This window comes from Penicillium psychrofluorescens (genome assembly GCF_964197705.1).
Source record: "Penicillium psychrofluorescens genome assembly, chromosome: 5".
Taxonomy (NCBI): domain Eukaryota; kingdom Fungi; phylum Ascomycota; class Eurotiomycetes; order Eurotiales; family Aspergillaceae; genus Penicillium; species Penicillium psychrofluorescens.
This window is the reverse complement of record NC_133443.1, coordinates 3,065,454-3,088,196: the sequence shown is the minus strand read 5'-3', so window position 1 is coordinate 3,088,196 and position 22,743 is coordinate 3,065,454. Positions and strand designations below refer to the sequence as shown.

General features: G+C 54.3%; 15 protein-coding genes across 15 annotated transcripts; 8 read left to right on the top strand and 7 right to left on the bottom strand.

Annotated features, from left to right (window-relative positions):
* Positions 1-159: 159 nt before the first annotated feature.
* Positions 160-1,197, top strand: PFLUO_LOCUS8443 (uncharacterized protein; the record flags this gene model as incomplete). Its single annotated transcript, XM_073786178.1, has 2 exons — positions 160-371; positions 438-1,197. 2 exons carry the CDS (start codon positions 160-162, stop codon positions 1,195-1,197), a joined length of 972 nt encoding a protein of 323 aa, XP_073642459.1.
* Positions 1,198-1,706: 509 nt separating this feature from the next.
* Positions 1,707-2,342, bottom strand: PFLUO_LOCUS8442 (Phospholipid metabolism protein; the record flags this gene model as incomplete). The annotated part of the gene is made up of 2 exons (XM_073786176.1): positions 1,707-2,126; positions 2,190-2,342. 2 exons carry the CDS (start codon positions 2,340-2,342, stop codon positions 1,707-1,709), a joined length of 573 nt encoding a protein of 190 aa, XP_073642458.1.
* Positions 2,343-2,704: 362 nt separating this feature from the next.
* Positions 2,705-3,366, top strand: PFLUO_LOCUS8441 (thioredoxin peroxidase dot5; the record flags this gene model as incomplete). Its single annotated transcript, XM_073786175.1, has 2 exons — positions 2,705-2,978; positions 3,053-3,366. The coding sequence occupies 2 exons, from the start codon at positions 2,705-2,707 to the stop codon at positions 3,364-3,366; spliced, it is 588 nt and encodes a 195-aa protein (XP_073642457.1).
* A 314-nt stretch (positions 3,367-3,680) lies between these two features.
* Positions 3,681-4,326, top strand: PFLUO_LOCUS8440 (uncharacterized protein; the record flags this gene model as incomplete). Its single annotated transcript, XM_073786174.1, has 2 exons — positions 3,681-3,740; positions 3,799-4,326. The coding sequence occupies 2 exons, from the start codon at positions 3,681-3,683 to the stop codon at positions 4,324-4,326; spliced, it is 588 nt and encodes a 195-aa protein (XP_073642456.1).
* A 534-nt stretch (positions 4,327-4,860) lies between these two features.
* Positions 4,861-5,423, bottom strand: PFLUO_LOCUS8439 (uncharacterized protein; the record flags this gene model as incomplete). Its single annotated transcript, XM_073786173.1, has 3 exons — positions 4,861-4,995; positions 5,049-5,353; positions 5,408-5,423. The coding sequence occupies 3 exons, from the start codon at positions 5,421-5,423 to the stop codon at positions 4,861-4,863; spliced, it is 456 nt and encodes a 151-aa protein (XP_073642455.1).
* A 774-nt stretch (positions 5,424-6,197) lies between these two features.
* PFLUO_LOCUS8438 (Protein-lysine N-methyltransferase efm6) lies at positions 6,198-7,023 on the top strand (the record flags this gene model as incomplete). The annotated part of the gene is made up of 2 exons (XM_073786172.1): positions 6,198-6,442; positions 6,534-7,023. 2 exons carry the CDS (start codon positions 6,198-6,200, stop codon positions 7,021-7,023), a joined length of 735 nt encoding a protein of 244 aa, XP_073642454.1.
* Positions 7,024-7,124: 101 nt separating this feature from the next.
* PFLUO_LOCUS8437 (U3 snoRNP protein) lies at positions 7,125-9,233 on the bottom strand (the record flags this gene model as incomplete). Its single annotated transcript, XM_073786171.1, has 1 exon — positions 7,125-9,233. One exon carries the CDS (start codon positions 9,231-9,233, stop codon positions 7,125-7,127), a length of 2,109 nt encoding a protein of 702 aa, XP_073642453.1.
* Positions 9,234-9,775: 542 nt separating this feature from the next.
* PFLUO_LOCUS8436 (uncharacterized protein) lies at positions 9,776-10,326 on the top strand (the record flags this gene model as incomplete). The annotated part of the gene is made up of 2 exons (XM_073786170.1): positions 9,776-9,830; positions 9,884-10,326. 2 exons carry the CDS (start codon positions 9,776-9,778, stop codon positions 10,324-10,326), a joined length of 498 nt encoding a protein of 165 aa, XP_073642452.1.
* A 120-nt stretch (positions 10,327-10,446) lies between these two features.
* On the top strand, positions 10,447-10,859 carry PFLUO_LOCUS8435 (uncharacterized protein; the record flags this gene model as incomplete). Its single annotated transcript, XM_073786169.1, has 2 exons — positions 10,447-10,618; positions 10,672-10,859. The coding sequence occupies 2 exons, from the start codon at positions 10,447-10,449 to the stop codon at positions 10,857-10,859; spliced, it is 360 nt and encodes a 119-aa protein (XP_073642451.1).
* A 543-nt stretch (positions 10,860-11,402) lies between these two features.
* Positions 11,403-12,118, bottom strand: PFLUO_LOCUS8434 (uncharacterized protein; the record flags this gene model as incomplete). The annotated part of the gene is made up of 3 exons (XM_073786168.1): positions 11,403-11,766; positions 11,821-12,016; positions 12,076-12,118. 3 exons carry the CDS (start codon positions 12,116-12,118, stop codon positions 11,403-11,405), a joined length of 603 nt encoding a protein of 200 aa, XP_073642450.1.
* A 407-nt stretch (positions 12,119-12,525) lies between these two features.
* Positions 12,526-13,164, top strand: PFLUO_LOCUS8433 (uncharacterized protein; the record flags this gene model as incomplete). The annotated part of the gene is made up of 3 exons (XM_073786167.1): positions 12,526-12,570; positions 12,627-12,917; positions 12,973-13,164. 3 exons carry the CDS (start codon positions 12,526-12,528, stop codon positions 13,162-13,164), a joined length of 528 nt encoding a protein of 175 aa, XP_073642449.1.
* A 61-nt stretch (positions 13,165-13,225) lies between these two features.
* PFLUO_LOCUS8432 ([acyl-carrier-protein] S-malonyltransferase) lies at positions 13,226-14,449 on the bottom strand (the record flags this gene model as incomplete). The annotated part of the gene is made up of 1 exon (XM_073786165.1): positions 13,226-14,449. One exon carries the CDS (start codon positions 14,447-14,449, stop codon positions 13,226-13,228), a length of 1,224 nt encoding a protein of 407 aa, XP_073642448.1.
* A 290-nt stretch (positions 14,450-14,739) lies between these two features.
* On the top strand, positions 14,740-18,860 carry PFLUO_LOCUS8431 (uncharacterized protein; the record flags this gene model as incomplete). Its single annotated transcript, XM_073786164.1, has 3 exons — positions 14,740-14,998; positions 15,109-15,168; positions 15,220-18,860. The coding sequence occupies 3 exons, from the start codon at positions 14,740-14,742 to the stop codon at positions 18,858-18,860; spliced, it is 3,960 nt and encodes a 1,319-aa protein (XP_073642447.1).
* Positions 18,861-19,081: 221 nt separating this feature from the next.
* On the bottom strand, positions 19,082-19,770 carry PFLUO_LOCUS8430 (uncharacterized protein; the record flags this gene model as incomplete). Its single annotated transcript, XM_073786163.1, has 3 exons — positions 19,082-19,331; positions 19,385-19,535; positions 19,740-19,770. The coding sequence occupies 3 exons, from the start codon at positions 19,768-19,770 to the stop codon at positions 19,082-19,084; spliced, it is 432 nt and encodes a 143-aa protein (XP_073642446.1).
* A 116-nt stretch (positions 19,771-19,886) lies between these two features.
* On the bottom strand, positions 19,887-22,075 carry PFLUO_LOCUS8429 (uncharacterized protein; the record flags this gene model as incomplete). Its single annotated transcript, XM_073786162.1, has 8 exons — positions 19,887-20,321; positions 20,374-20,555; positions 20,606-20,681; positions 20,738-20,796; positions 20,847-20,918; positions 20,966-21,681; positions 21,741-21,885; positions 21,940-22,075. 8 exons carry the CDS (start codon positions 22,073-22,075, stop codon positions 19,887-19,889), a joined length of 1,821 nt encoding a protein of 606 aa, XP_073642445.1.
* Positions 22,076-22,743: the final 668 nt, after the last annotated feature.

Here is a 22,743-nt window from a genome sequence, read left to right as displayed (position 1 = left end):
AGTCACAACTGGGGGAAAGAAAGAAAGAAAGAACGAAACAATGGAGAGGGGCAGAAGGGGCAGTGATTAATCACATAGTGGGGAAGGAACAACAACGGAGCTGAGCTCTCCCTTTCTCTCTCTCCTGAGTTCGATCGCTCACTCACTCGCACTCCAACGATGATGAACATTTCATCCTCCTTTGCCCCCAGCCTGGCCCGCAAAGACACGGCCAAGTCAAGCCAGGGCTATGACTCTCATATGCCTCCTCCCGCGCCCGTCCTCAGCGGTGGAGGAGGCTCTTTTGGCCCCCAGAGCGCAACCTCGATCTACCAGCAAATTCACGACATGGCTGCCAAACGAATCGCCACCCTGGAGTACCTGAGGAAAGCGTACGTGATGTGATCAATCCTCGGAGTCCAGTCCATTGTCTAACTCTCCCCGATTCCCGGTCACAGCCATGAGGGCCGGGTCTATTGGTTCAATACAATGCATTTCTCCCGAAACGATATCGGACGCATGCCCTACTTCGAGCCGCGCAAACTCTCCCGTCGGGCGGTCAATTGTCTCCTGCTGGGCTTGTCACTGCCCTCGATCCTCGACGTCAATTCCTCGCCGAGCGAGTACCTCCGAGCGCTGAATGCGCTACTGCTGGAGTTCGAGGCCTTCCAGCAGGTGCATCCACCCGATGGCGGCTCCTCATCGAGTCTCGCGCGTGCACGCATCCCCCAAATGTTCAAGCGGGCGACACACGGGGGCACCAAAACACGACGCGCCAGCTCGGCCACCGAAATCGGTCTCCCCATGCAGCTCAGCGACCCGTCTGATCTCAAGAGCGCGGGGGGGCCGATCACATCACCAACGTCCGCAGCTGGGTCAGGCATTTCGTTCCCTCTCACGGAGTCTGCAGACCTTCTTCCCGGCGAGGAGTATACCTATCTCCTGACGCCGTCGCTGCCCTTTGAGCCAGACTTCTTTGAGACCTTTGCCACACTGTGTGATGTCTTGATCGATTGCTATAGCCGACTCATCACGTTGGTGTCAACCCCAACCATTTGCACAGTGGCCCTGGGGGAGGCCTTCTCCAAGGCTGATGCCAAACTGCGCAAGGTCATGGTGGCGGGAGCGGTGCGCGAGTTTGAAGATGCCAGCCGGACTGGCGTCAAGAATGAAGTGGCGGGCGTGAGTCGGGTCGTCCTCGGAGGTCTCCTGGGTTGACGGTCGTGACATTTGTCTTCAGCGAGCATGCAGTCGTGGATGCTGCCAGCAATGGGTGGGGGGTTTTTTTTGGTGATTTTCTCGGTGTTTCGGTTTTCAGCAGGTTTGAATTGGAACTAGAGGTGACCAACCTTCGATGATTTACGATGTACGAACATGAGAGATATTTGAGATCTATGTCTGAATGCATCTATTCCTTGATCTATATCAAAGCGACGATTTAACAGAAGAAGATAAAAAAAAAAAAAAAAGGACGGCACTCAGAAACAGATAAAGGAAGACTTTTGGGGGGAGACGTGTCACATCGTAAAAACAGGAATGGTATCCGTAGCGAAGAGTGGTCTTTAGCACAAGAAATGCATCCATCGGAAAAACAAGCAAAGAAGAAAGAAACGCCAACGAGCGCCAAAGGCTTCGAATATGCAGAAAAAGAGACGCCGGGATATGCAATCGCTCGATGCAAATAATGACAGAGTGGTGGTGGGTTCGTGAAAGGATCAATGGCGAGTTCAGGCCTGGATGCGCTGACCCTCGAGATCCCGCTGCTCGCTGAACACGCGACGGCTCATCTCCAGGACGGTTTCAAAGCCTTCTCGGCCACGCTTGGCATTCTCTCGGAATCTCTCGACGCTGGCCTCCTCGACCTTGTTCTTGATCTTTTGCCACCCGCCGCACAGGGCGGTAATTTTGGCTTCCTGGTGGAAGTCGGTTGTGGTTGTAGGCTGGGTCGAGGACCGTTGGTAGACCACTGTTTCGCGGACGCTGAGGACGTTCGACCATGTCAAATTGGTAGAGCACATGGTGACCTTCTTCGAGGCCGGGTCGACATAGGAGATCTCATAGACGTGAGAAGTGGCACTGCCACCGAAGAGCGAAGAGACCCATTGCGGGGCTGACTGGTCGCAAGTGATGAGACGTTCCGTTCGCAGCTAGGAGAAGGGTCAGCACGCGATGCCCGTCACAAGCGAGAATCGGGAAGAGAGAGGACTCACGATGCCGGTGGCGTTGTCGATAGTCCGAGAGAGCGTGTCGACTGCCACGACATGCGGTGACTTGTCATTCCATGGGCAGTATTTCCTCCAGTTTGCCGTGGATACCTCGTCCCACGAGTAGTCGAACGTGCACGAGGACGAAAAGACCTTCATGGCTAGTGAATGCTTTTGCAGGGACACAAATGGCCCAGGAGCGCTGGGAGTAACAAAACGATCGGATGGGAGGTTTGCAAAGAGGAGGCAAATGAAGAGGCAAACAACAATAATGAAGTAAAGTCGTACCTGGGAAAAAAGCAGCAGTGGAGAGGGAGGCGAAGAAGATGAGTAATAACAATCCGTCAGGAGGAGAAAAATGGATTTTCTTCCGGGTCAGGGCCCGTTCGGGCTTTCTCGGGTGGGTTCTCCTTATGTCAGCGCCCGGTCAGCTGACCCCGGAGGTACTATTCTGGTCTGTAGTACTTCCAAGTGTATACTTCTGGATCTTCATCTACTCCTACGCATCCATCAACTTCAACATGGTCGAACTTCGGAAACGCAAGGCCCCTGCACCGCCCCCGGTGTCTGATAAGAGAAGCAAGCCGGCCAAGTCGGCCCCAAAACCCAAGCCGGCTGAGGCAGACCAGATCCCCGCGTCTCCAGCCCCTAATGTGGATGACACGGTCAATCTCGAGACTTTTGGCGGCGAGATCGAGACCAACGACGGCTCCAAGGCCACTCTGAAGCAACTGGTGGCGGACAGCGAGTCGGGCGTGGTCCTGTTTACCTACCCGAAAGCCTCGACTCCGGGCTGTATGTCTTTCTTCTTTCTTCTTCCTTCCAGCAGTTGTCTCCCTTCTTGTGTTGTGACTGACAAATATGACCAGGCACCAAGCAAGCGTGCATGTTCCGCGACAACTACAAGCACCTCACCTCGACGGGGCTGGCCATCTATGGGCTGTCGACCGACTCGCCCACGGCCAACACCACCTTCCAAACCAAGCAAAGTCTGCCCTATCCGCTACTCTGCGACACCCGTGCCACCCTAATTGCAGCCATTGGATTTAAGAAAGCCCCCAAAGGCACGACTCGCGGGGTCTTTGCCATGGATAAGAAGGGCAAGGTGCTGCTGCGGGAAGCGGGCGGTCCAGATGCGACCGTGGATGCGGTGCAGAAGCTGGTGGCCAACAACAAGGTCTAGGAAGAGGCATCAAGACGGTAGATACATCGTAGTATGTAGGTAGGGGATTGCTTAGGTAGTCAGTACTACTAAGTTACATAGTGTAATCCATCCATCGGAGATGGTGTTGTTCCGCTCCGGTCCGCACTCCCGTTCCAACACCTCCACGGACCCTTACAGACTCCCAGATCTCAACCACTGGGACTGACTCTCGCCATTTCAGGAGGTAGGTGTGCCGTCCACCCGCAGCGTAGACGTTGTGCTTCTAATTTGGCCCGGTGCTAGAGTTCAATGTGCTGACTTCCCCGGTCCAGCTCAGAGTCTTTCCGTTCATCATGGCTCGCGATGTCCTGAAAGCCGCCAAGTCGGCATCGCATGTCGTATCCGTTGCTCAGGTTGGTGAACACACTCAGTCTATACTCGGGACTTGCCTCACTCCATCTCTCTTTGCAGAAATACACCGTCCCGTCCACCGGCGTCTGGGAGCGGGTTCGTCGTGCTCTCGCCATCGACCCCAATCGCTCATCCGGTGTCCCATTGAACTCGCAGTACCGTCTGCCTACCCCAGGATCTCTGCCACCTCTGGCCTATGATGACCCCGTCACCGTTCCGGCGGGTGACATTGCCGACAACCCCTACTGGAAGCGCGACACTCGGAGGAATTACCCCCGCCTGAGCACAGTGAAGCAGGCCGATGCCGTTGGTCTTCTCACGGTCGGAAGCCAGGCAGCCCCCAAGGAGGATGTCTTGAAGATCGGAGAGGCCGGGGAGAAGCAATTGGTCACCGTCAAGGAAGAGGGCGAGGAGCGCGGTCTGGCCGCGCTGTTTGAGAAGGACAAAACCAGCATCCAGGGTGTTTTGGGAGCCAGTGGCCTGCCCCCAACTCCCTGCGACCTAAACTCTTCCTCGCAGCCCAAGTCCAAGTACGAGATCAATTCGGATCAGGGCTACCCCGAAGTGTATGTCTCCTTGGTGACTTGATCCGAGTCCCGACGCTGACCAGAAAACAGGTACCCCTGCCGCACGTTTGTTTGATTAGATGAGATGAGTGAGTCTATTCTAAATAGCACGGTAGTATTATTGTCAATCGATACATTGTTCATGTTTGCCTTGCGATGACAGTGCTCCCTATCTTTTCCATCCGCCAGTGTAGTTGCGGGTGTGTCATTGAACTGTAGATTCGTATGGGAACGAGTCTGGAGTGCTTCAACGGCAGGGCTTGATTGTACGTTCCCGGTTGCAGATAGTGATTGAGCACAGCAGCCCTTGGGCCTCTCGTCACATCCGAGATGCAGTGGTTTTCTTCCGACCGTGCCCGCTCTGGCGCCAGTTGGCTGATCGGTCCACATCTACTGAGCCGATCTTACAAGAATGGAGTGATTTACGCAGGGGTTGTGAAATGAATAATTGAATACGCAACGGGCATTAAATCCGCGTACATGTAGTTACAGAACATCGAGGAAATCCGACTGTAGCTGTACAAATATCACTCCAGGTGGCCAAAGCGGAGATTATCTAGTCAAATGGGTGGGTGCGAGTCCCCCACCAAGTCAGGAACAAGCTGAGACCGACCGTCTCAAACACCCGGGCGACTCCCCCGACCGCGACGGTATCGAGAGGTCTCTTTTCGGTGAAGATCTGGCTGACGAACTGTGCCGCCTGTCAGTTAGCCGGAATGGATGGTTGGGGTTGGGGCCACATACACTCGGGGCAGAGCTGGCCATGAACACCAGCGTTCCCAGATAGGCAGCGCCCTTGTAGCTCAGCGTGCCCGTGGCGTTGATCAGGGCCGCGACACCGTAGGTCTGCACGGCGCTTCCGGCCAGCGAGCTTCCCCACGCGGCAGCGGCACCCGCAGCTTCCTTGGACTTGATGAACTCTTCCTTGGAGTTGGCGGCCTGGGCACGGTGGTAGGTGTCACCGAACAGGGGGGCCAGGATGCCGAGCGAGGCCGTGTGGGTGAAGACGGTCCCCATCGCGATCGCGGAGGGCTTCACGGGCGGCAGATCTAGGTCGGGTGGTTAGGATGGATGGATCCGCAACAGTATACCTCTCAACTCACAGTGCAGGGTGGTCATGATGGGTGATGGTGCTGGTGGTGATGGATTTGATGGATGGTGGGATGGTGGTAACTCGGAAAAGTCAAGATCTAGGGGAAGCATGGCAGGCGATGCGCCTTAAGAACGGTCCGGACTGTCGGAGACATGCATGACGTCGTCATGATCGCGGGTGATGTCATCTGATCGAGGCCGGCTTCACCTTGGCAGTGGATTGGATTTCCCCCCGTGCCTTGCAGGAAGGAATCGATATTAAAAGAAAACGCCGTCGGGTGAGGAATCCAGAGGCTAGTGTTGGAATGTGGAGTCGGGGGTAATATCGATCGGGGCACGCTGGACGTCCTCGGATGAGAAACCTGGTTACTGAGTGAGACACGTAATCCGGAAGAGATCAGTGTCTGGCATCGATGTAGTCGAGTCATGGGAATGGTAGGAAACGTGGGATTTGTTTGTGGGAGACGAGTGCTGGTTCGACCAAGATGACAGTGGAGGGTCGATCAGGGTGTGCGGTCGAGATATATACACCGGACCCAGGCCACCTTTGTTTCGTCCCAGATAAACACAATAGTTCATTTTTTCCCCAGATCGCTCCCTCCCCCCAAACAAAGCCACCCCAGTAATAAATGTATGTATATTCAACTATCCAACCCGCACTCAGAATGCACCGACACCTCGAATGGCTGGAGGTCCCTGCCGAGCGGATCCCCGGCCCCAGCAGGAAAATCTCGGCAGATCGACAGTTCTTCGCATCTTTCTTTTTCATCCTGCAACAAACACGACTGCTATACTGATACCATGGACACTGCTACTACTACTGACTCGGACCCGGAATCTTTCGCCATCAGCGAGTCTCTGGCTCCGTGGCGTGACAACAGAGCGGCGGTGACCACCCGCGTCTCACTCGACGGTCTCCTGCCAGAACCGCTGCTCCTGAAAGAGGATCTGAAGGAAGGCTGCGGCGGGCAATTATGGCCGGCCGGCATGGTTCTAGCGAAATATATCATCAATCGACACTCTTCGGACCTGGGCGACAAAACCATGTCCGTTTCCTTCCTGTTCATTTCCTGTTTTTTGTTTTTTGTTTTTTTTTCTTTGTGGTTGTTGTGCGGTCCGCTACTGACACCTCGCCAGCGTTGAACTTGGAGCCGGGGGTGGACTCGTGGGTCTCGCAATCGCACACGGATGCAAGATCGGACGAGCGCCTCTCTACATCACCGACCAGCAGCCGATGCTTGCCCTGATGCAAGCCAATATTCAATTGAACCATCTCTCCTCGACCGTAGACGCTAGCGTGCTAAACTGGGGGGAACCCCTACCAGACCACATCCCACCGCACCCGGACATCATCCTGGCCGCCGATTGCGTCTACTTTGAGCCAGCGTTTCCCCTTCTCATAACGACCCTTCAAGAGCTCCTGGGCCCCAACTCCGTCTGCTACTTCTGCTTCAAACGGCGCCGACGCGCCGACCTCCGGTTTATGAAGATGGTCAAGAAGGTGTTCCTCATCGAAGAAATCCCGGACGAGCCACAAGCCAGCACTTACAATCGCGAAAACTTGTTTCTCTATACGATCAGGGCCAAACCAGCTTCCCGAAGAGGACCGGTCATGAGAGAAGCATGATGATAACAGATAACAGGATAGAAATATGTAATGTGATAGATTGATAATATGATCAACCCATGAAAGCGCTCAGAAGAAACAAATATACATGACAGGCCTATCTACAACTTCAGGGTATCGGCGCGGCTCTTTGTACTGGCATTGACTTTGCCGCCATCGAGATCCGTCATTCGGCCCTCCTTGTCGATCATCTTGACGCCGCCCTTCTTCAGATCCGACACCAGCTGTTGCTTCTCGTCCGCCTTGCTGGGCCGCTGACCCGCGGACTGGGTTTTCTCCTTGCTCTTGTTCTTCTTCTGCTGCCGCCTCAACCGGGCCTTCTCCTCCCGAGTCATCTCCTCCCGGGACGTACTGGCACCATTCTTGAGGACCACTTCGCCCGCTACTCGGCCGTCGTCTCCAGGCGCATAGATCTCCTGGGGCGCAAGTCCTGTGGGCCCGGCAGTAGCACTGCCTGCCGTCGGACGCGCCTCTTCCATCATAATGGTGGGAGCGTCGGTCACAACGTTGATGTTCGCCTGCGGGGCCTTGGGCTTGTAGTGCCAATTGGACAATGTGTCCAGCTGGGAACTGACCTCCTTCCAAAGGTTGTTGATTTCGGCATGGCCCCGCATCAGCTTGCGGTCCTTCGCATCGACAAAGTTCGGATCCGTAGCACGAAGGTGGTCGGCCTCGTAGAGCTCTGCGAGGCTTTGCTGGGGCTTGGTGTCATCGAGCTCAAACCGGCTCTTCTTGGCACCCCGTGCATCCGAAGCGCCTGGCCGACGGCGAAGCACTTCGTCAAATTCGCTGGCGAGAATTCGACGCTTGACTATTTCCTCAATATCTTCGGTGGTTTCGTTTGTGACGACCGGAACAGGTTTCCCGACTCTCTCGAAATCAAGGTCCTCTTCGATAAGAGAATTGACCGGTCTTTCCACAGCTCGGGCTTCTCCAGCAAGCATCCATTCTTTCTTTGCCACATTTGCCGCTTCCAGGCGACGAATTTCATCTGCAATGCGTGCGCGCTGTTTCTCGTGGGTGGAACGCTCACCCTGAGCGTCGGGCGATTCGTCCATGTCGTCTTCTTCGCCTTCGTCAGAAGGCTCATCATCGAACAAATCGCGACGAACATTGTCCATGGCTCGGTCGACATCTTCATCCATAATAGTCTCGTTGGGTTGAGTCTTCGGAAGTGCGCGCGCCTTCTTGGTAGACACCTTACGCGGTGGTGGAGCAAAGAAATCGGCGTATTTGATGTCGCTGGTGTTAACCCAGCCAGCAGCATCATTCCCACCAGCGTCGGAACGATTCTCATCGTTGTCAGAATCTGAATGGGCATTGAGATCGGCATTGCCGAAAGTTGGCCCTTCTTCTTCGCTGCTGTCATCCTCATCGTCCTCAAGGCTACTTCGTTTCTTCCGTACATCTTTCTCGCGGATAGTTGAAGCGTTTCCAGCGATGAGCGGATCCATATGCCAATCAATCTCATCGCTGGAGTCCTCGTCTTCTTCTGGTGCCCCCATAGCATCCTGCCTCTCCAGCAGTTCGGACTGCCTGTTAAAATCATCGATAGAAAAAAATCCATCATTTAACCCAAATCTGTCATCTGCATAGGTGCCCGGGTCCTCCTCGGCAGCGGAGACATCATCGTCGTCGTCTCCGTCTTCGGATAAAGGTTCGCCCATCTCGTCTGCCAATTCTGAATCCTCGAGGTCCAGATGAGAGTTCTCCAAATCAGACTCCAAGTCAGTCCCCATGCTCCCATCGATGCTAGCTTCATCGTCGGAAACACCCGACAAACTGTTCTGGCTGTCGCTGACCGATTCTGCATCTTCAGGGTCCGAGATATCGAGAGGGGATGGCTGCTGATGCTTTGAAATCAGAGCGATATCTCGCTCAATTTCACCTCCGGCAGACTCCAGGATCCTCGTCGCTTGTTCCCATATTTGATTCGAGGTGAAGCCGTCCACGTAAAGGTTTTTCAGTTGTAGGGGCTGCGAATCCTCCGGTCCCAGCTCTGACCTCTTGCGCTTCTTGTTGATCTGTCGGCGAGTGGATTGAGCGTCTACAATAGAGGCTGCCAAGGGATCGAGGAATTGTTTGGCGGAATCGGCCACAGTGGAATGGAGATCGGTGGTAGGACGAAGAAAGGCCCATGGGGACGACAAAACAGACGGGAGCGTCTTTTCTTGTTGGGCCGATGCCCTGCCCGCGCGTCTTTTTGCCATGGAGGACGAGAAGGTGGGAGTGTGCTGTTCAGGAAAGAGCAGAGGAGAGAGGGAAAAAAAAAAAAGGATAAGATAGCGGTTACCTAAGCAGATATTACCCGTTGACACCTGAGGCAGCAACAGAACTACACTGTCACGTACATCAAATCAACTACATAGGTTGACTGTAAAAGGGACTAATTACAAATAGTTCATTCGCGTCACCGTGATGCAGTGGGACTTGACTGCCCATTTCAAACGTCATTCAGCCACCACCTAAACCAGCTTTGCGCTGGATCGCCAACCCGCATCTAGACCAGAGAGAGGCAGCATTGGGGTGAGTTGGTCTTTGGCGGCTCTGGCCTCCGGGCGTGCTCTCCCGCTAAGACAGCGTCTTTACAATAGGCGCGATGGAAATGCGGCGGGAGGCGTCATGGTGACATGTTTTCCTCGAGAGACCTTAGATAAAGCTTTGGCCGAACCGCGATCGTTCCGACAATGCTACAGAGATATACTTCCCTCTACAATTCGAAAAACTCACCGGTATCCGACAAAACACCAAGATGGTCCAATACGCCGAAAAACCAGCTAGCGGGGCGAAGTCCCAGTTTCAACCGGGTACCTACCACTCCCCTGGAACACTATCTGAGATGAATTCTGACATTGCCTAGGACACAAGATTCCTATTCAACACCTGGACAAGCCAGGGCTGCAGTTAGATATGGAGGACCCCAAGCCGGTTTCCTCCTATATCCCCACTGAGGATGGTGGGTACCAACTCTACAAGGCCGCGGGCAAGCTCCAGGGAAAACGAGCCATCGTCACCGGCGGCGACTCGGGCATTGGGCGGGCCATTGCCGTCCTGTATGCGATGGAAGGCGCATCAAGTATGATTGTTTACTTACCATCAGAGGAAAAAGATGCCCAGGATACCAAGAAAGAAGTCGAGGCGGCCGGTCAAAAATGCCATTGCCTGGCAATGGATCTGCGGAATAAGGACAACTGTCGCAAGGTCGTCGACACGGCCGTCCAGTGCATGGGCGGCATTGATATCTTGGTGAACAATGCCGCTTTCCAGCATATGCTGAGCGACATTGGGGAACTGGATGAGTAGGTTCATGTGGACTATACGCCCTCGTTGTAGGACTGACTGGAAACCAGGGCCCAATGGGAACGAACTTTTGACACCAACATCCACCCTTTCTTTTATCTGGCCAAATATTCTCTCCCCCATATGAAGAAGGGTTCCACGATCATCAACTGTGCGTCGGTCAACCCGTACATCGGCCGGGGTGATCTCCTGGATTACACCGCGACCAAGGGCGCGATTGTCGCATTCACACGAGCTCTATCCAACCAGCAGATAAAAAACGGCATCCGAGTCAATTGTGTGTGCCCTGGGCCCAGTATGTTTCTAATATTCCCATTGCGAAATTGGCTACTTACACAAGGCTTTTAGTCTGGACTCCCTTGATCCCATCCACAATGCAGACCTCTGCTATGGAACAATTCCACGCGGTGCCTATCGGCCGACCAGGACAGCCTAGTGAGGTTGCCACATGCTTCGTCTTTTTGGCAAGCCAAGATAGTAGCTATATCTCCGGCCAAAGTCTACATCCCAATGGCGGTGTGATGGTCAACGGCTAAGTGAGGGTGGAATCGACGAGACAGGAGAAAGAGCCGAGTGAAACAAGAACATCCCTGCATATAAGAAAAAATCGGTGTGCTGTATACGAGCCAGTGCAGAAATTGTCCTATATTCAAGCCAATAGAAGATCCTTGGATGAAGAAATGCCTAAAGTGGTCCCATGTCAATATGTTGATTTGCCCTGTCGGTATACAAGAATCAGACTAGAATAAGCCTAGAGATGTGAGTGCTTTTTGGGTAATGGGGCAGAACGACTTCTTGAGCCGCAAGAAATGGAACAAAGGAAAAAGCTTGATATTGATATACAGCGTAATAAGACAAAGACTCCACAAGGGGCTGGGCTATCAGACTGATGATCCTCAAAAGAAGGTATGACATGCTATTCCAGTCCTGGGTCCCGAGGCACGTCTAGCGTCGGTACCACATCCGTGTGATTCTGGTGTGTCTCATCTTCTTCTGTAGCTGGAAGATGCCATACATCAGGGCCTCCGATGTGGGTGGGCCTTGATCCAGTTAGTCTTATTCGTAAGAATTGATGAAAATTACTCACATCCAGGAACATAAACATCAACCGGCACAATCCGATCACAGCCTCGAACCACCGAGTAGCTGTAGTGGTAGTAACCGCCGCCATTTGCACAGCTGCCCATGCTGATCACCCAGCGCGGCTCAGGCATTTGGTCGTAGACTTGGCGGAGAGCGGGAGCCATCTTGTTGGTCAGGGTACCGGCCACGATCATCACATCGGATTGTCGGGGGGAAGCACGGAAAATAATTCCCAGGCGGTCCTGGTCGTATCGGGGCGTGGAGAGGTGCATCATCTCTATGGCACAGCATGCCAAACCGAAGGTCATGGGCCACAGAGAACTTTGGCGGGCCCAGTTGGCAACTTGATCCAAAGTGGTTCTGCCAGGCAGTCAGTATACGGGCCAGAACGAATCAGCCAACAGGAGCACGAACAGGACATATTGCATGGCACCCTCCTTCTTCTCCTGGCTGGGCAATGGCACTTCCTTGCGGGCCTTGCCAGAAGCTGTAAGCTGCGAGCCAGACTGTGACTGGCGCTCGAGTGCTGTGGCAGATTTAATTGACGAAGTTGAGAGGGCGGCAATGGGCTGGGCTCGGGGAAGGGCCAGGGCCAAGCGTGGTCGCGCCGCTTGGGTTCAATGTCAGCAGTGGTTCTGCAAGGGATCTCGAATGGGGCAAGAAGCCTACCGCGTAGGGCACCCGAGATGGCCGGTTTCGCCACGGGCAGCATGGTTGTGGGGGACACCTCCTGGGGTGGGGAGAAGCTAGAAGGTCAATCGAAGTCCCCGGATGATAGCGACCGGGTTCAATTACAGCCTGGCCTAGATGGGCACGGCCTTCGGAGAAGAGAGTTGAGCTTGGGGGGAGGGGAGGAGGGAGAAGTGGCGGCGACGATGGGAAAGAGCAGGAGAACGAGAGATTCAAAGACAGGGTCAGGTCAGGAGGTGGTAACATACGCTTATGTCATGCAATCTACGGGCGTTGATTGGAGACTATGTGACGGTACGGTAAAGGCGGTGAGTGGCTTGTCAATGGAATTCGAGCCACCGTTATTGGGGGGCGGATGGGCGGTGACCTGGGGCAGTATTATTACACTCCCCAACTTACTACACCAGCTATACCTGATGTGAACACACCATGGCAGGCCCCAAGATCGCCTGCATCGGGGTGATCGGGAAAGCCGTATGTATACTACTGAACAAATGAGAAAACCCCCTGCTGATTCCATCCCATCCCAGGACAACCCTCTCCATGTCTCCCTCTTCCCTCCTTATTCGGACTCGACCATTGAGTTCTCCTTCCTGCTGAACTCCTGCCTGGACATCTTTGAGATTCGGCGGAAACACACATCCGTGGATCAAGATCTGGGTCTACTGCAGGCGATCGACGAGAGACTGGCGGCCTATGGCTGGATGACCACCACGGGAGTGAAGCTCTTGATCATTGTGGATCTATTCGGCCAGGACGAGGGCGCGGGGAGCTCAGCAAGCCCGGCGATCAGTGGATTGCGGGACTCCGATCTGAAGCCGGTTGGTTTCCTTTCCTATAAAGCGCCTCTGTCGCACTCACTGACAGGCTCGACAGGCTTTCCGAGCATTGCAGAGCGCCTATATCCAACTGCTACAGAACCCGTTCTACTCTCCCGATGATCATACACCGTTGCCAGGTCACACGGTCGAACCCTCTTCTGCATGTCAGCAAATATCAAATCCCAAATTCGCGATCGATGTCAAGCGCATTGGAGAGTCGTGGGCGCCAGGCATTGCCGTTATGTAAATTTGTATCATCGTCATTGAATATTCAGAAAATTGGGAAAATAAATGAAATGGTATCGTAGCTATACATGGATGGGGGGCGAGCCATCTAGAGTCCTGGGCTCCGTCCGCTCCAAGGCGAGAATGGTTTCTTCCACCTCGCGTGGATCCGAAATCGCCCAGACGCCGCCTCCCTTGGTGTCGACGCGACCAACCTCCTTTCCAACTAAGTTTCGGCCGATCTTGCCGGGTCCGATGCCAACCCACCGCCGTACTCCTAGGTCCTGATGGAGATAGCGGATGCTGTCCCACCATCGGACAGTATCGATGCACTGTCGAGAAAGTAGATCTTTAAGGTCCTCTTTGGACTGAAACGGTTGTGCAGAAACGTTCGAGATGCATGGAATCAATGCTGGGAAACGCACATCGATATTCTCCATGGCGTTTCTCATATATTCCGCCGCTGGTGCCATCACAGGGCTATGAAACGGGCTGTCACTTTTCAACCTCACGGCGCGGGGGTCGTGCCCTCCAAATTGACGGAGCTGTACAAGAAGTGTTTTGATTCTTTCAATGCTGCCACTGAGTACGATTTGGTTTTTCGAATTGATGTTGGCCACTACCACCTGTTGGATTGACGGCACTGCATGGCTTGAATCATCCTCGGGCGTTCTGGGACTGAGAAAGTCCTGAACCGCCTTCAGCAAACTCTCCAGATGGTCGGGCTCACAGATGAGTGCCACCATTCCGTAGCTGTCGCCCGATTGCTTGGCGACCGCCCGTGTGCACTGAGCCATCACCTCAGCCCGGCGGCGAACCAATTGAAGAGCATCTCCGAATTCGAGATAGCCGCCGGCGACCAGAGCGGAGAACTCTCCCAGGCTGTGTCCGAGAGTCACATCTACGCGCGACTGGATATCGAATTCAAACTCATGCTCCAGAATACGGAGGATGAGTACTGACACCGCCATGACTGCGGGCTGTGAATGTTCAGTGCGATTCAATTCGGAGTTGGGACCATCCGATATGATGCGCGAGAGTTTGAATCCTAGTATGGTATCCATCTCATCTAGAATTCTGGTCGCGGTGCGGGGGAAGCTGTCCATCCAGGCAGTTGCCATGCCTACTCGTTGGACTCCATGTCCGGGAAAGAATAAAGCCGTATATAGGCCACGATGAGAGATCCTTGAGGTGGTAAGACGTGCTGGGGTGAATGAGGGACGCCGCCACATCGCGATGGCCGCTCCCAGGCGGCGAGATTTGAAAGGAGACATGTAGACTAGACTGCCGAGCGCATGGCTACCCATGACGGCTTGGAGAAAACACGGCCAAGGGACATGGTGGGAGTGGTCAGTCGAGCAGCTAGTAGACGATTCAACTCATGGTTGGTTGTGTTGGGGAGAGGAGGAGACGGAGAGGGATGGGAGGCCATGACTGGCTCACCGCCTTCTGGCAATAATGGGCGCGCAGCTGCTTCTTATTTACATCTTCCCTTTCCTGCACTGCTTTCGCTTCCCCGTCTTCCTTCCCTCTCCACCACACCTGGCCTGAAATCGGCCAGCGCGTGCTTGCTGAGCTCCGCTGCTTGTCCGCGAAAATGTTCGTCCCCAAAGCAGCTGCTCCTGGCGCACGCAACACTCGCCGGCGCCAGCGAACAAGCTCGGACGACTCCGTCAAGCCTCCCAAGGCTAAACGACAGCGCTCAGTGCTACGGCAGAAGGATGACTCCCCGTCAGATGCCCAGTTATCTGGATTGCCACTGAGTGGCGATGTGACCACGGATCCGATGGAAACGGAGTTTCATCTCCCCCTCCGAGGCAGCAAACAGACTGAGGCCCTCAAAAATGACAAGGAGGGTGCAATTCTTCTAGTCAGTGGCCTGTGTGGTTTTTCCTTTTCTCACTTCCTACCCTACGGCTTGCAAGTAACGTTGGCTAACGCCCTTGGAAAAAACAGTCCAGTACAGATTACTACACCGTGGAGCAACTTCCAGCGTTGCCGGATCAGATTCGAGGATTGCAGTCAGGTAAGTACCGTTCTTATGCCATTGTTGGCTGTTGTTGACCCTGAACATTAGAGCCTCTTCGATGTTTTTTCGGACCAGGCCACGACCATGCCTTGGCCCTGACGCGCTCCCATGCAATTGTATGGCCCTACTCGGCACCCACTTCGTCCCCATCCTCCTCGGAAACTTTTACCGTCTCGATTCCCGAATCATGCAGGGACCTCAACGGCCCAGTTCCGCTTGGCATCCTGTTGTCTACCGTAACAGGAGGGCATCCAGGCCTTCTCGTCCTCATTCCTTCTACCGGTAAAATAATTTACTGGGAAACCGTGTCCAGCATCGCTTCGCTGGGCTTGTCTCGACAAAAGCAAAATGGCATTCAGGGGTCAATCTCTGGCTTGCTTTCTGGTGAACATGCCATAGAGGTTATGAACGGCGAGCCCTCTGGAATCATTGCGACCTTTTCTTCCGGACGAGTGGCGCACATTACCGTGAGGGATTCTCAAGGGAAACCCTCTGTGCTAGTCAACTTCCTTCGCAGCACAGTCGGTGCTGGAGGTGGCGGGTTCCTCGATGGAATCAAGAATGTTCTAGGGGGTGGCTCTTGGAGAAAAGAGGTCACCGCCGTACGAACGGGGGGTTCCCACCAACGAGGTCAACGAGATGTGGTCATTGTAACTTCGGCTGGTCTTCTCGAAATCTGGGATACACATTGGAACCATGGCAACGCCCTCAAAAAACGATACGATGCCAAGGACGATATCACAGCCGCCATCGCCCAGAATCATGTGAACACGAGTGGCGAACCAGATCTCAAGGTCATGGATTTTGCTTTTCCTGCGCAGCAGCAGGCTTTCGATGAGAACACCTCTCCGGTCTCTGAGGAGTCATGGCGGCTTTTCTTGGTTGTTGGTTCCCCTCAATGGTTAGAATCCAAGAGACTCTTCCTGGTCCAGATCTGTTTGTCCGGGAGCGAATGTCGGATTCTATCAACACACCCCGTAGACCTTCACAGTGTGTCTGCCGGGCTGAACGAATTGAAGCCAAAAATATTCGTTCCCCGGTCGGAGGGGTCCGCTTTCATTCTACTCGGACAGTCTCTGGTCATGCTGTCGCTCGCGAGTGTCGAGGAGACACCCAGCTCGCAACTGCTTCTGGACTCCAACAAATCACCTCTGTCTCTACAGGACATGATTCACTTGCGATCGGGCAAGGACTACGAAATCCTCGGTTGTGGCCCAGAAGATGAGCCCAGTGGGAATTCGTATGGCGCTTGTGTCCTCATGGTTCGAAATTTTGGAGTTCTTCGCGTTACCGTATTCCCTCGCGATCAGGTAGAAGGCGATGCTGAAGAGGCCCAGGCGACCGCCAAGCACAAACTCGAGCAGGCAATTTTCTTTGGCACAATGGCCAAGAACCCCTTGAACCTTGCAGGCGAGAGTGGGTTTGATTTCCCTCCTGCTGAAATCGAGCAAGCCGCCCTTGAGATTTGCCATGAGACGATGCGATCAGACTCCAAGTTCATTCCGCGTACAGCGATTTCCGTCGAACAGAACTTGCGGCTAAGAGCGAAAGCCCTCGATGATCTGATCTCCCTGTTATGTCGGAAAGGCAACCCTCTCAGCCGCCCAGCCCGATGGGAATTGTTATGGGCTGCCGAGAAGATCGCTGCCCAGAAAGCCATGTGGAAAGTCGGAGAATCTTACAGAGGAGAAGGCGAGAAACCATTCCTCAACACTGTAATTGAGTCAATGAACGATCGGTTCAAAACACGGCTTGATCCCCAGCAGGGCGAAAATGACCCCGTACGCCAATGGTTCCTGAAAGATTCCTTTCAAATGGAACACATCATTCCGTGGATCATGAAAGCCATCAAACCCCGGAGAGGCAACTCTTCGAAACAAGCTCGGAAATTGTCAGAGCAAATACTGGAGGCCAGTGAGATTTCACTGGCGATTATGGAGACTGCCTTCCGATACCGTGATGAACACGCCGGACTGTATGGACTTGGCGAGGATTTTCTGGAAGATGGTGTCTTGGCCGATGGCTATGAGGATCTCCCTGAGTTCTGGACATCGAAGGCGGTCGGCTACACCGAGACAGGACACCTGCTCGACTGGGAGCTCGACAGCTGCCGGGCGTGGATTCAGCAACGGACATCAAGTGCGGACGCGCCGGACGCGCAGGTCTTGAAAAACATTGCGGAAAATAGTGCCCGGCATCTGCGCGTACTTGGCCAGATGCATCGTGAACGATTTCGCTGGCTGGCCGTCCAAGAAGACCCCCAGCTCGTGGATGAAAGCGCCTCCATTGAGCAAACGCATATCAAGGAGCGTAAGTGGCAGTTGTTCAAACTGGCGGGCATTGGGCACCTCCAGGATGCCCTTAGTCTAGCAGAAAGATTCCGAGACATGGAGGCTTTGGTTGAACTCGTGATCGAGCTTCAGGATCAAATGAAGAACCAAGGCTCCTCCGCGGATGTTACCCCTATTGGAGATCGTGAAGGCGTTGTTGAACAAAGAATCTCGCAGTATTTTGAGACGTTTGGCGAACCATGGGCCGGTGCGTATTTTTCGCGGCAAATCTCGATGGGACACCCAGGGGCGTTGCTCTCGATGAAAAAATACCAACCTTTTGTGACCCGTTTCCTACGGAAGAGTTCAGCTTACTTGCGGCTGAGCTGGATCAACGACGTGGTGGGCGAGGATGACTATGATACCGCTGCGGCGTCCTTGGAGCAACTGGCTCTCAGCGGTGAGACAAATCTTTGGAGCCACCAGGTAGAGATCTCGCTCGCGAAACTCGGTCGACTGGCTTCATGGGAGCGGTCTCAACCTCAAGACCTTCATCCTGCTTCGCGGGAAGCCATCCAGCGTCTTGACGATCATACCGCGATCGATGTGATCCAGCAAGATCTCTACAACTACATCCAGCCGGTTTTTGAAGGTGCAATTGACAAGAAGGCAGAGGTTGAGCTGGCCCTGGATTATTTCGGGAGCTATCTTTCGGAGGATCGGCCTTCCCTTCACGAGATCCTGAATGAAGCTCTCACAACGATGATCAACCGACAGGTGGTTGGCGCTGATGACCTCCTGGATCTGTTGACGCTGATAGGTCCTGCGCAGACTTCTGAAGACAAGGACAGCGAGACCCACCACGAAGTTTTCTTCCAAGCACTGCAAGTTCTGGAGCGCGGCCGCTACGTCCAGCAGAATGTGTCGTATGAGTCGGCTTTGCGGAAGTTGATCTGGCGGCGGTGCATGATCCGTGATGACTGGGAGGCTCGAGGGAAAGCGGCCGAGGAAGTAAACGGCAATTCGGATTTGTCTGCCACCGAGACCGCTCTCCATTACACGCTGGGGCTCTGCTTGGGTGAGTGGTATCGCGATGTTGGCGGAAGGGTGAGCCTAACATTGTCTACAGAAAACCGCGAGTTGACCCACCCATCTCTCTACCAGCCTCTTTCTCCGGCCGAAGCTCTGATGAGTGAGTCTGAGTCGGAGGTTCTGGTCTCCCGCTTCCGCCCTGAGCAACGGGCTCGCATTGCCCTGGACCTCCAGCGGGAGGACGATCTTCTCCGCCAGTACATCGAAGCCGGCAAACTCGATTTCTGGTATCAAAATCTCCTGGCCTCTGCCGACGCGCGATCCTCGGCATCCCGTGCCACCGACGCCACATCCGGGGATGCGAGGGCGCGATTGACCTGGGTTTGATGGGAAGTAGGGCAGTTTCAGGCGTTTCCTGCAAGGGACGGGATTGTATGTAACCACATGTACGGAATATCTTGAATCTTAATCGCGGGCCAACAATCATTCTACGTGGAATAAGGTGGATAGTATCGGCAGTGATACAAGTGATATTATTGATTGCAAGCTATCTTTCAAGTCGGGACGGCCGGATCCTCCGGGGCATCGCCGTTCCCTCTTCCCCGAGCTTAGAGACGCATTCCCCCGTTGTCGGTCTCGCTGTCGTTACTGCTGCTGGTGTCCACCTTGGTGACGGTGGCTACGTTGGCCAGGACCTCATCTGAGGGGCCGTGGACCTGCTCCTCAAAGACCGGCTCAGGATCGACGGTCTCGAACTTGGTGCGAAAATCGGCCAGGCCCTGGGTGCTGCTGTTGGAGCGGCGCCTGGCATTGGTGAAGGTGTAGCCATAGTCCTGGACTTCATCTCCGGAGCGGCCCCTGATGGATTGTTAGTCTCATGGCTTTTCGGGGGGGTGCCACCGCACACTGACCAATTGCCCTTGCCGCCACCATCCTTCTTGGTCTTACGTGGATCCGCATCGGTTGGACCCGACTTGCCAAAGTAACGGGGCAGCTGTTCTTTGGGGGCGATGATGCCCTCTACCTGGTGGTCCCGGTCATTCAGCTTATGGGAACGAGTCACTAGGGTCCAGTTAGTTGGTAGACAATGGAGAGAGAGAGAGAGGGAGATGTACTATTTATTGGATAGATGGTTTGATAATGGGAGTTGCGCGTATGTGAGAAAGAGAGAGAACAAGGAAGGAAGATACCGAGTCAATGAGCTGAACGAGAAGAAGGGGGGACTCGTGACCTCATACTGGATGAGGGGAGGGGGCAATCCGATACCAGCCAGATACCTGCTGACGTCGTAGTCCATTGTATGACATCCCAAGTACCCGCTTCGTACCGCCCCTTGCAGCACTCCACTTTCCCCGGATTGCGCTATCCGCCACCGGTGGTCTCCCGCCCATCCCTAGGACAGGTATACCTAGCTTACGGCAGGTACTTCCTCGCTGCGGTCTCCCCCTGCCGCACCTGCATCCATGCCTGTGTCTGCGTAATCGCATCCCCCCCAATGATTCCCTCATCGTCACACCCGTCCCATTCCTCCCCCACAAACCGGATCGGCATGCCCCAGACCACCCCGGTGGCTTGCCGATATTCCTCCCAGATCTGGATCAGTTCCTCAACCTTGTCGGGCATGCTGTCCGATAGATCCTCCACCTCCCCGGGATCTTTCTCCAGATGGTAGAGCTGCCACTTCCCATCCTCCCGCCCTCCAGCAAACGGCTCGACATGCACCAGCTTGTACGGGCCTTGCCGCACCGCTCCCCGGCCAAAGAGCTCCCACCCCATGGTGCCATCATCCCCATGGATGAACGTAGCCGCCATCGTGCCAAGGCTCTTATTATCCTGCATGAAAGGAACCTACATCATCGGGTCAGCGTCGTCGGGTACGGGTTGGAGGCCAAAAACTGACCCAGGACCGGCCACGCATGGAAGCCACGGTTCGTCCTCGATAAGTCCCTTTCCCTGTTCCGGCAGCTGGATGTTGGATACCCGCCAGATCGAGGATCGTGGGGCAGATATCCATGACCGTGGAGAATGACTTGACCAGGGCGCCGCCCTGCTGATTCGGGTGAAACTTGGGGTAGTGCACGACTGCCAGCGGATGAGTATGCTGGCTCCGAAGCAGTGCAGCTGGAACTCACTGAATGGCACCTTGATTCCACCCTCGGTGCTATAGTATTTGTACATTCTCGATGGTGCAGTCGAGGCTTGGGCCCACTGGTTCCGATTTTCAGCCCGAGGGGAGGCATGTCATTGCCGAGAAAGAGACTTACCCTGGTGCCGTACCACACAAAGGAATCTGGATTGCCAATATTGTCGAGCTCGTTGTTATCTGCCAGAATCAGCAGGTCTCCAAATCGACAGGGTCTCTGGTCCACTCACAGTACGTGTGGATGACTCGCATCAGGTCGGCGCCCATGGTGGGCAGGGCCTCGTACGCAGCCCCTTCGGCTCCTGGGACAAATGTCAGGGAGAAGACAACAAGGATTCCGTCGACTCACCATTATCAGACTGGAAGATGATGAAGGTGTTTTCAAACTCCCCAATCTCCTTCAAGTAGCGAACAATTTTGCCCACGTTCTGGTCCATGTTGTCGACCATGCCGGCAAAGCACTCCATGGCTCGGGAAGACGCTTTCTGCTCGTAGGCATCCATATCCTGCCATCTCTTGATCGCCTCCGGTGCGATCACCTCATGAGGCGTGATGTCTTGGTCCACAATCCCGAGTTTCTGAAGGGACTCGAGTCGCTTCAACCGGAGCGCATCTGGGCCATCGTTGTACATACCCTTGTAGCGCTCCCTGTCCTCACGGCTACACTGGAGGGGCCAGTGAGGAGCAGAAAATGGCAGGTATGCAAAGAACGGCTTCTCCTTGTTCTCGGACGTCCGCTCGTCGAGGTATTTGATGAGATTGTCGGTGTAAAAATCGGACGTGAAAAAGCCTTTCGGGTCCTGGTTCATGTTGGGCTCAATCTCGACTCTCTTGCCGTCTTCGCTATACAGCGGAGGGATCCGGGTGAAGAAGTTGATGTAATCTTTACCAAATTGAGGCTCGTATCCGTAGTGATTCGAGCACCCGGGAAGCAAGGCAAACGAGCGATCAAAGCCTCGCTCGGCTGGATTGTTCTCTGGCAGAAGACCGAGGTGCCATTTTCCGCTGAGTAGCGTATGATATCCACCGTCTTGAAGCAATTCCGAAAGCGCCGCAACATCGTGGCTAGTCACATTGGTTAACGACGACCCATGATGCCCAGGCCAAGCCCTAGAAAGACAAACTTGAGAAACCCTTCGTGACCCGGAACGTTCCAACGTTCGGGATCACGTCCCTTCTGCTCGCTCATGACACCCACCCCAGCGATGTGGCTGTCGGTGCCAGACAGCAGCATTGCTCTCGTCGGACTGCATGCGGCGGCCGTATAGTCTATTATTCTATGTGGTCAGCCAATCGAGCCTGATGCGGTGCATGACCACTGACAGTTGGTGAATCGGGCCCCATCCGCGGCCAACTGATCCAAGTTCGGTGTGCGAATCTCGCCGCCATAAGACCCCAGGTCACTGTAACCGAGGTCGTCGGCGACGATAATTAAAAAGTTGGGACGCTTGGTAGCCATTGTGAACGATTGATTATTGGACTTGGAACGGCACAGAGTGACAGGATCGATTTATTCAAATGCATGCTGTCCCACCGTCGCGTACATCGGCTATAATGGAGACGATAATGGGTATATACAATTGGTGGTCTCTCCACGATCGGCGTGGGGGAAGCGGGCGTACATCGGAGATAGCGGGGTCAGGATGAGGCCAGCCCTAGGTGCTCGGACCAGCCCGGACGCGCTGGGGAAGGGATTCCCCTAGTATAAAGGTCCTGAGCATCACGACTTGAAATCCCATGGCGACGATTCTTCATCGTTTGTTTATATGTATCAGCCAGGCTTTGGTTTACCTAGATGGTCGAAACATTTTCCAACACGGCCGCTCCTCTAAAGATAACATGGAAAACCGTGGTCCCAGCCATGACTCCTCTGCTGTTGCTTGCTGCTTCATCACTGCGCTTCTGAATACGCTGTTCGGGTTCGACATTGGCAGTTTTGCTGGCGTGCAGAATATCCCAGGCAGAGAATACGACGACAATCTACCATTCCGAGATTACTCCCGCGTCCATCAGAGGCGCCGTGGTGTCCTCGATTCAAACTTTCATCCAATTCGGACGGTTCACGTCTTCTGGTATCGACGAGAACCTCAGTCGTGCAACAAACCCCAGAGGCTGGATTACACCAGT